Source organism: Xiphias gladius, chromosome 4 (genome assembly GCF_016859285.1).
Source record: "Xiphias gladius isolate SHS-SW01 ecotype Sanya breed wild chromosome 4, ASM1685928v1, whole genome shotgun sequence".
Lineage (NCBI taxonomy): Eukaryota > Metazoa > Chordata > Actinopteri > Istiophoriformes > Xiphiidae > Xiphias > Xiphias gladius.
The window spans coordinates 15,883,646-15,895,830 of record NC_053403.1 but is presented as its reverse complement, the minus strand read 5'-3'; the positions used below and the strand labels follow the sequence as shown (position 1 = coordinate 15,895,830).

General features: G+C 38.7%; 2 protein-coding genes across 2 annotated transcripts; both read right to left on the bottom strand.

The window, feature by feature from the left end:
- Positions 1–571: 571 nt before the first annotated feature.
- On the bottom strand, positions 572–4,850 carry fkbp6 (FKBP prolyl isomerase 6). Its single transcript, XM_040125542.1, has 9 exons — positions 4,601–4,850; positions 3,577–3,694; positions 3,383–3,472; positions 3,058–3,260; positions 2,555–2,674; positions 2,163–2,360; positions 1,567–1,676; positions 1,119–1,211; positions 572–995 (listed from the first exon to the last, which is right to left on the bottom strand). The coding sequence occupies exons 1-8, from the start codon at positions 4,673–4,675 to the stop codon at positions 1,130–1,132; spliced, it is 996 nt and encodes a 331-aa protein (XP_039981476.1). The 5' UTR covers positions 4,676–4,850; the 3' UTR covers positions 572–995; positions 1,119–1,129.
- A 759-nt stretch (positions 4,851–5,609) lies between these two features.
- Positions 5,610–9,714, bottom strand: tmem244 (transmembrane protein 244). Its single transcript, XM_040125831.1, has 6 exons — positions 9,595–9,714; positions 8,008–8,093; positions 7,816–7,892; positions 6,784–6,909; positions 6,326–6,370; positions 5,610–6,090 (listed from the first exon to the last, which is right to left on the bottom strand). Exons 1-6 carry the CDS (start codon positions 9,685–9,687, stop codon positions 5,993–5,995), a joined length of 525 nt encoding a protein of 174 aa, XP_039981765.1. The 5' UTR covers positions 9,688–9,714; the 3' UTR covers positions 5,610–5,992.
- Positions 9,715–12,185: the final 2,471 nt, after the last annotated feature.

Below are 12,185 nucleotides of genomic sequence, written 5' to 3'. Positions count from 1 at the left end.
ATACTTAATTGTAGATCTGGAAAAAAATCTAAATAGTGAGCCCTGGGAAATTTAACAAACAACATCATAGAGCAAATCATTCATATTAGAAAGATGTTCTAAGTGTTAATATTTTAATTCAACATTTATTTCTGTTGTCCATTATCCAGTATTTTATGCACTGACTTTTTTATGTTATCATATTCTGTGAGAAAGTGGGACACCGTTGTGGAGACAGATTGCTCACCTGTGCCCCCTAGTGTCTGGTGACACACACAACAACTAGGTGCCCTCGCAAATGATTTTCCAAATACATCCCCTAGGGACACTGTGGCTTCTCCTTCTCAGCGTAAATGGATCATTGTTATTGTTGCAACTGAGATCACTCATTTCCCACCAACTCAACACAACTACAGTAGTTCAATGCAAATTATGTATCAGCAGTACCCAATCGTCTCTAAATGAAAGAGTAGCCTTATGTTAAAATGAAGCTGAATAGACAGCTCGGCACCACATGTTTGACGCTGAAGCTCACTTCATATGACATATTTTAAAAAACATCAAGAATCATCTACAGCAAAGACAAGATATCTAGAAGTGAAAATGTTTTTTATTTTTATTATCACCTCAAGAGGGATCAGACCCCAAGAAAATGCTTAACACTCCAATACAACAGTATTTACAAAAATTTAAGGAGAGGTGGCAACTTTATAGAAAATGCAGCCACTCAAGATTTCCTGTGACTTCTTCCAGTCATAACATTCAGTCATTTTAGATTAAAGCAAATTCTGTGAATCTCCAAAGTATATTTTCTGACAGAAAAACAATTGTTGAGCCACATTATTCACATACATTTGAAGAATTGTAAATAACTAATACTTTTAAAGGATTAACATCAGTACAATATTATTACCTTCATAACATGTGCAAAAAACAAAAGGTATAACTTGTAGAATTATAAATCCTAGAGAGAAAATGTGCTCTTGAACCTTGAAGCTCATTCCTTCCTCTACCATCTGCAACACACAGATTTATTAATCAGGTCAGTCTTTCTTAATAGATGATAAATTAATTTAATACTGCATTTTAAGTTAAATCAATATCTACTATTGGACTAGACACTGAAGAGGATTTCTTACCTTCTTTATATTTACATCTTCACTGGGCCTCTCAAATCTCTAAACATGTTTGAGTACATGTTTTTCTGTTTGTCCAAGCTGTCTTTATAGCATCTAGAAAATTTAAATGATTTACATATGGCTTGTTAGCTTGTGGCTAAGGCTAGCGTTGCCATTTTAAACAAAACATCAGATATACAGCACACTAAGAACACAAAGGTAGGTGCAGTATATTATAGCCAATGCTATAAATGAAAAGATAGGTCTAATTATGTGTTATTTTTAGTTAATAGTTATCTGTAATGTTATTAGTTATGTAATTTGCAGCCTTGTGCGCATTTCAAATAAAATCTACTAAAATGAGAAATCAGTTATATATGTGGCTGCGAATCAAAGCACTAGACCAGACTGTCCTGACAAAAGTATTCATTCGAAATGTACTGAATGTGTCAACAAATGTCAGTCTTACGTTGCCACTTTCCTCAGGAGGTTGTTAATGTCACTGTCAAATGGCCGTTTTGCTTGAGCAGTTATGAGGAGACCCTGGGCGCTCTCGTACTCGTGCAGCTCCAAGTATGCCTGCCAGACACGCCATCAGTCTGAATAATGGACTTATCTTTATTTACAGTGTGAGCATGTAACATACAGACCATGGAGGAGAAGGCTGACCAATGAACCATAGTTCAATCGAAATCCAAACTGGTATTTGTAAATTAAAATGAAAGTGAGGCTAACAGGTGGAATTATGAACTAACTGTGATCAGTAGATTATCTAGGCTCATGTTGATGATTGATGATTTAGAAATTAAAAGGTGCGTAAGGGCAGTTTACTGTCAACTCTCATCACTTCTGTCCTGGGAAGATCAACTGCCTTAATGTTATGTAAGAATGACAAAAATGTTTTGTTATTAGTAGCTATTTTTCATTCATCATAAAAAAACACTGAAGAGTGCTATCACTACCTACTTTTGCCTGTGTCAAACAAAACATCTAATCTTGTGCACTTCAGAGCCTGTAAGGATTTTTATCTGATGGTTTGGAAAGCAAACAAAAGCCCTGACCAACCTGTCCGCAGCGGAAAAGAGCCTTTGTGTTGGCTGAGTCTATCTCCAAGGCTTTGTTGCCATATTTCAGGGCTTTGTGCGGGCTTTCCAGACGCAGCTCAGTGAGAGAGAGGTTCAGATAGAGAGGAAGCAGAGCTGTGTTGATCCTCTCTTTCTCTGCATCGCTCTGTCTCTCCCTGCTCTCCAGCAGCATCATTGCCTGTTTGCCAAGCAGAGAATCCAAATACTTAATAGATTTACCTCTATCAGTACAAGTATAAACAGAAACATGGCACCTCATTAGCTTATAAAATGAAATGAGAATGAAAACAAAAGCAATGAAAGAGAGAAGCAATAAATACCTTAAAATAGAGCATGGTTTTGTTTTAATCTTTAACACACTTTAAGATTGACCTGTTTATAGCGATCTTTGGCGTTGTCATAACGGCTCTGGTTGAAGCAGCGGTTGCCAAAGCTTCGTAGTGTGCTGACAACTTCAAGAAGCGTGGACAGAGGAACAGTATTCTGTGCTTCCTGAAGACAGAGAAGATGCAAAGCAATGTGAAGTTTCCATCAACAAAAACAGAAATACGCTGAAGGCAGTTTGATTCGTGGTCGACCTTATTATGGCTATTAATTAAATAACAGGCTATTAAGCATGTGTAAAAACTGATAATGTTCAAGGTGCATCATCATATATAATAGGCTGTAGCTTGTTTCTGGAGGCAAAAAAGGCTTCCTTGGTTTTCCATAACTGCACAAGTGAAAATGCATAAATGGATGAAAAGATAAATAAAGCATTAGATGGTAGCCTGACTTTAGTGTACATTTACTAGTGTCAAGAGGGAAAAAGCATATCTTAGCACTCTCAGACTGTGAAAGCAACGACGACAACAGGGCACGCGCAGCCTCCCTACCGGACTCAGTGCGACAAAGTCGTCCACTTGTCTCGAGTCCAGAAAATCAAGGATCTGAACCTCATACAGAACCACGGCAGCCGCGGGAATGGATGGAGGACAACCCATGTCCCCGTATGCATACTGTGGCTGGAAAAGGAAACGAGAGAATTCTCCTTTCTGCATGGTCAGCAGGCCCACTTCCAGTCCAGCCAGTGTCACATCTGTTTGAACAATTTTAAAAGTTGTGATTTTTGAATCCAGGAGAAAACTTCTCCTCTGGGCCACAATTTTTTATAGGTTAATAGGCAAAAATTTATCTGAACTTGGACAAAGAATTTCTGACCTCTCCCCAACTTCATCATCTGGGGGTACTTGAAGTTCGTGCTGGTTTCAAAAGGATGGTCTGAATATTCCAGGAAAGCCGAGTAATGGACTGTGCAAAAAAAATGAATGAGGAGAGGTAATGGCACAACAAAAACATCTGGGAAATAACAACTGTGTCACGGGTTTATAGAACAAAATTGCACTTGTAAATACTCAATACTGAAGCATTTTGGGGTACAGGTGGGCCCTCTCCACGCTGGACCACCTCTTTAAGGATCCCTCCATCTCCCAAGATGTCATTCATCTGCTGGCGTAGCTGTTCAAACGGACTCTACAAAAAAAAATGCCCTGAAATGTCTACACACTATTTTCACAATCAAGTCAATCATGAGTAAAGCTGTAAACTCAACAGCATTAACCACTACATTAGTTAGTAGTGTGTCTTGTGCTTTAACCTTTAGTTATTCTCAAAACATAAAGATACGAGTATATTTCCTAAGGAAACTTAGATCCACATTCTCAAAACAGCAAGTTTTTGAAACACAGTACTTATGAGAGGTGATGTGAAAACTGCTACTCAAAAACTGGGCTGGGGGGAGAAACAACCCAGGAGGGAAGGCTCCAACAGCATTGCTTGGGGGAAACTGGAGCCTTTTTGTTCTTTTGTCAGCTCTAATTATTGATTTTGCTTTTTTTGATGATTTGTTCTGTTGTGTGTCTCACAAGACTGATGCAACTGTGATGCATGAATTAACTTTCCAATATTTTATATTTTACTTCATAGAACCTTCATACAGCCAGTTATTGGTTTTATTTAACAACACACCAATTAGTTCAGCTACTGGTGACTTAAACATTCAAGTCTGATCAGAGAATGTTCACTTCGTTGCACTAAATTGGTGAAACTGAATAGGATACTTGACTGAGCTGAAATATATAAATTGACTTACTCCAAATTTAGCTTGAGGTCCTCAACTAACAGTGTTACCAGAAATAGTAAACAATGACACATTTCACTAACACCAAGGTTAATTTTCTGTCATTAAGAAAATCTTAATCTTCGATTTGGAAGCTGTCCATTAAGTATATAGGTGTCTCAATGTCTTTCCTAGAGTCCCAGCTGGCTCCTATGAAGTAAAGTTTGGTCTCTATACTTTTAACATCAACATAAACTTCGGCATTAGCATTAGCATCTCATCAGCTAGCTACGCAGAGCCACTGTAACATGTTAGCTTACAGGGTTGCCTGTCCTCAGCCGCTCTCCGGCCTTTATTAGCCTCCGGATACTGGATGTTAACCCGTTCCCCGACATTGCGCCGCCGGATTAAGTTACTGCAACCGTTAGTGATATTTAATATAGCACGGATAATTCCCAGGGAATCTGCAGTTGCCAACTTTACTTTTGGCGCTCGTGTGTGGGTCGTTTAATTGAGGCAGGGGACTCAGGTGTGGGCAGGCCAGAGGTCCAGACGCTCTTGTGTCCACTTCACTGCTTCTGCTAATAACTACTACAATCATTAATAGCTAAGATGAAGGATTTCCCCCAACTTGTTATTATGTTCGTTTTAGTGACACAATACATTAACACAATATACTACTGTCCTTTCTGCTCTTGCCCCAAATTCTCTTTTTCATACATCTGTAACTTTGGGCTTAGACAGTATATACATTTTGTGGGAGGTGGTTGATTTGGGCTAAAATGAAATTTTCCCTTGAGTTGTGTTGTTTCACCAGACAGCAGTGACATGAACTTCGCTGTCTGGAGAATCCTTATAAATTGACTCGAGGAGTCAGCATACTGTCACGCACACGTATGCATGGATACTTGGATATGAAAACGCAAAACAATCCTTTTACATGTAGTATTTAATCTAAATCCAATAGATTTTAAGTAATATATACAACCGGCATTCAAATGTTTATTTGTGGCATAGATGTGAACTTTTCATAGCACCTAAAGATAGAAGCAACAGAATCCACTCACATTTAAACCTGAATGAGGAGGTAGGGTCACAAAGGATTTGGATTTGTTCCTGCATACACAGTTGTCTGGACACGTAGCACAGATTTGATTTGCTTTCTTCCTTTCTGAACAGACAGTTGTTTCCTTTATTGGACTACTACAGTTTAGACTCTAGAAAAACTGGTGTGTAACACAGTCTAAATATTACACTAACATTACAACTGGAAAACAGCTGACTTAACCCACCACTGCAGAAATATCAGCCAGTAGATTTGCTGGCAGTACTTTTTTGTTTTTCCAGCTGTAAAATCCAGGCTTTTACAGAATGCTTACAGGTGTCATTTCTGCCAATGCGTTTTGTTTACAGTATGAAGTTTGTAAAGCAAGAAAATACAAAACAATATGTAAACTGTACAGAATATGTTAAAAAAATACAATGTTAAATAGAGGATAAGTGCCATTTGTACAAGGAGGGATGTGACATAAGAAAATGAAGAGTAGTCGTATCTAGTAGTCAAAGTGTGTCTTGATAGACATACTTTAGTTGTTCACACCGGTGTTAACATATACCTAGCAGTACCATGTTTGTAAAGTGAATCCACAGGGATGCATCCGGACCTGAGATTAACCAGTAAGCCGGTTAAAAAGCTTTCCTCATTGTGTTCATTAGAAGTTCTGCAGTTCAGCTGGATAGACAAAGTTGCTTCTGAAGAGTTTATAGGCCAGGAGCTGTCCTCCAAATATCATCATCACCAGGCCTGAACCTGCAGAGAGAGAAATGAAATAAATGAGAAAAAGACGCTGTCCCCAAGAAGCACGAAAGGAAGTGAATTACAGTAGGTTTGGGAACAGGAAAAAGTAATGTGTTGGGCAGATAGAAAGGAGCTGGGGTGAAGCAGAGAGTGGAGTTTTCCTGCTCTGCAAATGGGATTGGAGAGTGATAAGGATACACATGGAGGGGCAGACAGAAAGAGGAACAAGAAGAAATACAAAACTTACCCAGAGCTATCCACCAGTGCTCAGCTGAAGGGAAGTCTGACATCACTGCAAACATACAACACAAAAATGTGTGTAAAATGCAAAAGAAGAAAAAAAAAAAAGCCCAAACTGTGCCACACAATCACTTTCGTAAAGAGTGGAAGATGTACAAAAAGAGGATGCAGGTTTAGGATGTTTGAGCTTTCTTATTTTGAATTTTTGAAAATATTTGTGGAATTTGGATTATTATAATTCAGTTTGGTGGTGGTAATTGCTTCATGTCACAATGAATGTGTGCCTGTAAAGTTCAACGTTTGCAGGCACACACACAGCCATTACATCCACTTACATAACCAGGCCTCCAATCCTATCAGCTGTTCCGCTCTATTGATCCACTTTGAGTGTGAGTGTGTATGTAGGTGTGTGTGTGTGTGTGTGTGTGTGTGTGTGTGTGTGTGTGTGTGTGTGTGTGTGTTTACCTGCCACAGTCATTGCGACATGCAGCAATGTGACAGTTATTGCATAATCCCAGACCCACTCCTCTACGATCCAGGCGAATACCAGCCCTCCTAAAACATAGGTCACTTCTGTTGAAATCACACCAACTGGAGAGAAAGGGAAACAACATGTTAAAGTTGAGCTTTGGTCATATTCTGTCTGTACTTTTACTTTTACTTTTCATTGTCATATCATATCTTATCGTACACAGGAAGAACTGCATATCAGACACAATAAAATTACATTTTTCTTATCAGTGCTCCTGCCACTGGGAAACATTTGAGAAACTGTAAGGTTTCTCTTAATCTCTCTGTTTATGTGATGACAGCTAATCTGCAAATATACATCACTAGTTACATGTACTGTATTTTAATATAATACTATTTTTAAAGCAGCTCATTCAGGTTAGGTGCAGTTGTAGTGCTAATGTTACAGCAATTGACGTTTTTCCACAGCAGATATTTTTGACTTTTCAAAGCAGGACAAGTGCAGAAATAAGTGCCCCAGTAAGTCATGCCAGCGAGAAAGTATGCATTACATCAGGGCGCTGGAGCTGAAAGACTTGAAGGGAATGCAGTCATCATTGATTTATGTTATTAATTACACTTGTGTTTTTCCTGCTATCATAGTGTCTGCTCCGATACACACCACAGATAAAACAAACAGGTTTTTGAAGTGGAAGAGGGGAGCAATAGGAGTGAAATGACAGAAAGTCAGTTGAAGGTGGGACCAGACTAAAAGATGCTTTAATTTAAACTATAAAAGGACTTCACAGTGCATATTTAAGCATATTTAATTACTGACTTTTACAGATCCTAGTCATCACTGCTCTGCCATTAAACACCTGACAATACAAGATCAGATTTTTAGAATATTTGCCTGTGAAATGTAGTGGAGTTGAAGTATCACGTAGCATAACACTGAAATACTCAGGTAAACGCCAAGTACCTTAAAGTTTTACTTACTTTTACTTGCTTTACTACTCTCGAGTAAGTGTACTTGGTGATACTCACCCAGGTATTTGGGGTTCTGCCATGATGGTTGTGTCGTGTAGTCGAATGGAGCCAGCAAGCTGTTGATCTCATGAACCCTGGAGACACGACAAGGTGATGAAGTTGTGCTAAAACAATGGACAGGGGCAACATTTTCTAGGCGTATCTGACTCCCAGTGGGTTTCATTCACGTGTGTTTGTGGGTGAGTGTACCTGAGCAGTCCGATGCAGAGGCTGACCACGATGTAGTAGAGAGAGTAGAAGCACACCATGCACATCAACAGATTCTGCAGGACAACCTGAGCAGAGGACAGAAAACTCAAAATTATATTATACCTGCTGACTGACCATGACCCCTCAGGAATATAATTTCATAAATACTTGATGTGTTTTAAAGGCAGCAGGCTTCATGTAGTTTAAAGATTTTTGCCCTAAGGGAGAGTGTGGAACAGACAGTTTCTTATTTATAAATGCAGTTGCTGATATTGAATAATATTTTATTTATATTTTACTGTTGTATACTGTATCTTTATTTATGTATTTGATTTTCCCTTTATTGGACTTTTTAAAAAAGAAGCTGAAATTACAATCCTTATGGTGATAAAATATCAAAATCAATTACATATATGAGAACTGTTCCTGCACATTGGCTGAAATTCTATGCCTTTTGGCTTTTGAAACATCTTCCATCGACCATCTGGCAACGTTTGCTTCAAGCAAACAAAGCAATAACAGAGAAACAGAGAAAACAAGACTATGAATACCGACTGAAAAATAAACGGTTTTTTTTCACACTGAACACAAAGCATCACTGTGCCTAATTACAGCCTCACATAGCCACTAGCATGGTTGAATACTCTTAGTCTTGTTCAATAAAGGACTTAAACAAGTTCTAATCAACTAATCGTTCTAGCACTAATGACTATAATACATTTAATTTGGAGGATATCTGTGGGCATGGCATTGTCATTAGCTGACATCTCAATCATGATGCCAACGTGCATTAACTGTTTTAGTTTCATCCTCCTGTGCTTCTTTATTGCCTCTTCCTCTCCTCCTCCAGGTTACTGGACAATGGAAGTGAAAAGTGGTGACAAAAAACCAGCGTGGGCATTTGTGTCTGTATCCTGAGGCAGTGATTATAAATAATGATTTGTTTTTGAAAACTAATATAACGTTGGCCCACGTTTAATTTTGTTGTGGCCACCTCAACTGGGAACCATGTGGAAGCTATTTTCGCCCTGTTCGGACAGCCATGGGGATATGGGCTGGAAAGAAGCTGAGCTCATGCTAATACCCTCGGAGACAGCTAAACACCTTAGCTAACTCTCTGGTGTGTCTTTGTCATCTTCAGACTAGACTGGGCTTTAAAAAACTGCTCTAGAAACCAGGTTTGAGACTTTAAATTCCATCCTCAGCCCTGGTGAGTGTTGGTTGGTTACTGAAAAGCCTGATTGGACAGGGGAAACATCAGTATAATGTAGACATTAGGACATAAACCTCCTAAACTGCCCAGTTAAATGCTGATTATGAGTATAACAAAGATGACATAATTCAAATGACAGTCAATAAATTGGAATGAATTTATTGACTATCCGGTAAACACCGGATTATGTTACTAATATTAAAAATCTATGAAAACAGACAGTACACTTGATTATAAGCACCAGTTAGCTCTGTTAGACATATTGATAAACAGCTTGCTGTGCACTGAGCCTCTGCTACCTCACAGACAACACCAACAACAGACCTGAACTCCGTATTCTAGCACATTGCCTACATCATACAGAGTGGCCTTACCAAGGTATCACTGGGTGTAGTCTTGAGGGCAACGTTTCCATGCCGTTTTATGAGTGTGAATCCACAGCAACGACAGCAGTAGTCCAACAACATGAATGGCTGCTGGTGTAAATGAGAGTATGTGGGCAACCTGTGTGTATTTGTCGGGGGGGGAGGGGTCATTGGATTAGAAGAAATGGGATTACTACTAAGTAAGTACTGAGTAAATCCCAAAAGGGATAAAGGGACACATAAACCACAAGAAGGAGGCTGGTTTTGAGACTTAATACTTCAGGAAGCGCTACAGACACAGTTATGTTTGGATTTGAAGTGTGGCCAGTATTCTTTCTTTCATTTTATTTAACTTCAGATCTTTCTCTCTCCCTTTTCTCTTTGTTTTTGTCCCTGCTTTCTTATACCTCCAATACTTCCTCCGGCTCATTCCTTTTCCCCCTTCCTTACATTGTTGCCTCTCTCCACCGTCCTTTCTTCTTCTCTTCTTCTTTTAGTTCACCCATTGTGTCCATTGTTTTCTTCCTTCCTTCCATCACATCCTGCGTTTCTCTTCTTCCTTCCATCCTTCCTTTATTGCTTATCCTCCTTCAGATAAAAATTTCCAAGGTAAAAGCATAAAGCAGAAGAAGAATATGTGGGTATGAAGTAGTGCTGAAACGATTAGCTGATTGATTCATCAATCAACAAAATGTTAAGCAGCAAATATTTCGATAAGCAACTAAAGATTTGAGTTGCTTCAAGCAAAAGTTCCAAACATTTGCTGGTTCCAACTTCTCAAGGAGGATTTTTCTGCTTTTCTTTTTCTTGAGTGCGTCTTGCTTGTACTGTAATCGAAGCATTAAGGGAGACGCGATTACAGTTTTGTCTAGTAGTTCTTAATATGAACACAAGGTGGTAGCATAGCTGTACAAACACAGAGAGAGCAGATCCACCAATGACACCCAACACAGATATGAGAAACAAGAGCCACTTGCAAAGGACTGACAGCAACAGATAGGATGCGTCGTTCACATGTATAGATTCTGATATCAGTGTCATAAGTCATTTTTCTCCATGTTTGTTTTTACCTTAGAGATTGTGCATGAAAACGGAACAGAGAGATAAGGAAGAGACCTGTCAGTTGCTGATCATCCATCATCTGTTCATGAAAATAAAGACAGGGAAGATGTAAATGCAGAAATGACGACAGTTCAACATTCCTGTCTCCCTCCAGAAATATTCAACTCTTCAGCGTCACAGCGTGCACATGTCTGTGTGTGTGTGTGTGTGTGTGTGTGTGTGTGTGTGTGTGTTTGTGTTTGAGTCTGGGGTTGACTTGGCTGCTACGTAACATGCATTATTGTAACCATAGTGATGGAGAGCAGGGGAGATTGGGAGGTGCCTACAGAGCAAGATAGACGTCATAACTATTCATCCCCCTGTATGTGTGTCTGTCTGTGTGTGTGTGTGTGTGTGTGTGTGTGTGTGTGTGTGTGTGTGTGTGTGTGTTTGTGTTCTGGTAAATTTTATCACTGTAAAGCTCACAGGAATGTAATCATACATATCTCTATTTTTATAGCTCTGGGCATTTTTTTAACTAAAGACTCAAAATAGGACCGATAGCAATCGGATGAATGATTCATTTTTATTTCGACATTAAAATCTTTTGATTATCCTATAGTGTTTTTCAACGTTTAGTATTAAAGTGTCATTCTATCTGTGTAACTGCAGTCATGAAGACAGACAATCACAAATAAATTTGCACGCATTCAACAACTGGGATTAAAAGAGCAATTTTTGTACATTTTTGTAAATAGACTAATTCGCTTTCTTGGTGAGAGTTAAATAAGAAGACTGAAATCTCAGGTCTGCACAATAAATATGAGGCTACAACCAGAAGCCAGTTAGCTTAGCTTATTTTAAAGACTGGAGGCAGGGGGAAACAGCTAACCTTGCTCTGTCCAAAGCCAATAAAATCCAGGAGATAACCCCCCCATAAAAGGGTGAAATGTCCATTTTATACTTTATTTTTTACACAGATTAAACAAATGACAAATAATGGGTTAATCAGTGACCTTTAAAGGTTCTCATATTTAGATTTTTTTACCTTTGAAGAGAATCATACCAGCGGATAAATATGATAATTTGAAAAACAAATTATCACCAAGATGACTCTAGATCCTTGTCTAGGCACCACACAGCCAAAGCGTAGCAGTGGTGAAATAACAAGAACCGTGGAACCTTTGATGTTTAAAATCATTTCAGATCCATTTAAAGGCACTTATGAATTATTAAGACCATACTAAACCTCAAATGACACACAAGCATTTAAAAAAAATACTATAATACTGGCAACCTGTTTTTAAAAAAAAACAAAGTTAAAACAAATGAAACAGTTGCAGCACATTTAGATATCCATCTGAAGCATGCAACCAGATCCAAGCCTGATATGAGTATGATAAATGAGATTGATAGAGAAATTCAACAGAGTGCTCCTGTATCTAGAGAGAGTGTTTACACAACATGAGTGAGTTTTAAACAATCTGTGTTGTGTCCATAGAGGTAGAGAATCTAACACACTGTGTCGGCGCTGTTCTCCTGATCTGCTTTTAAAAAGC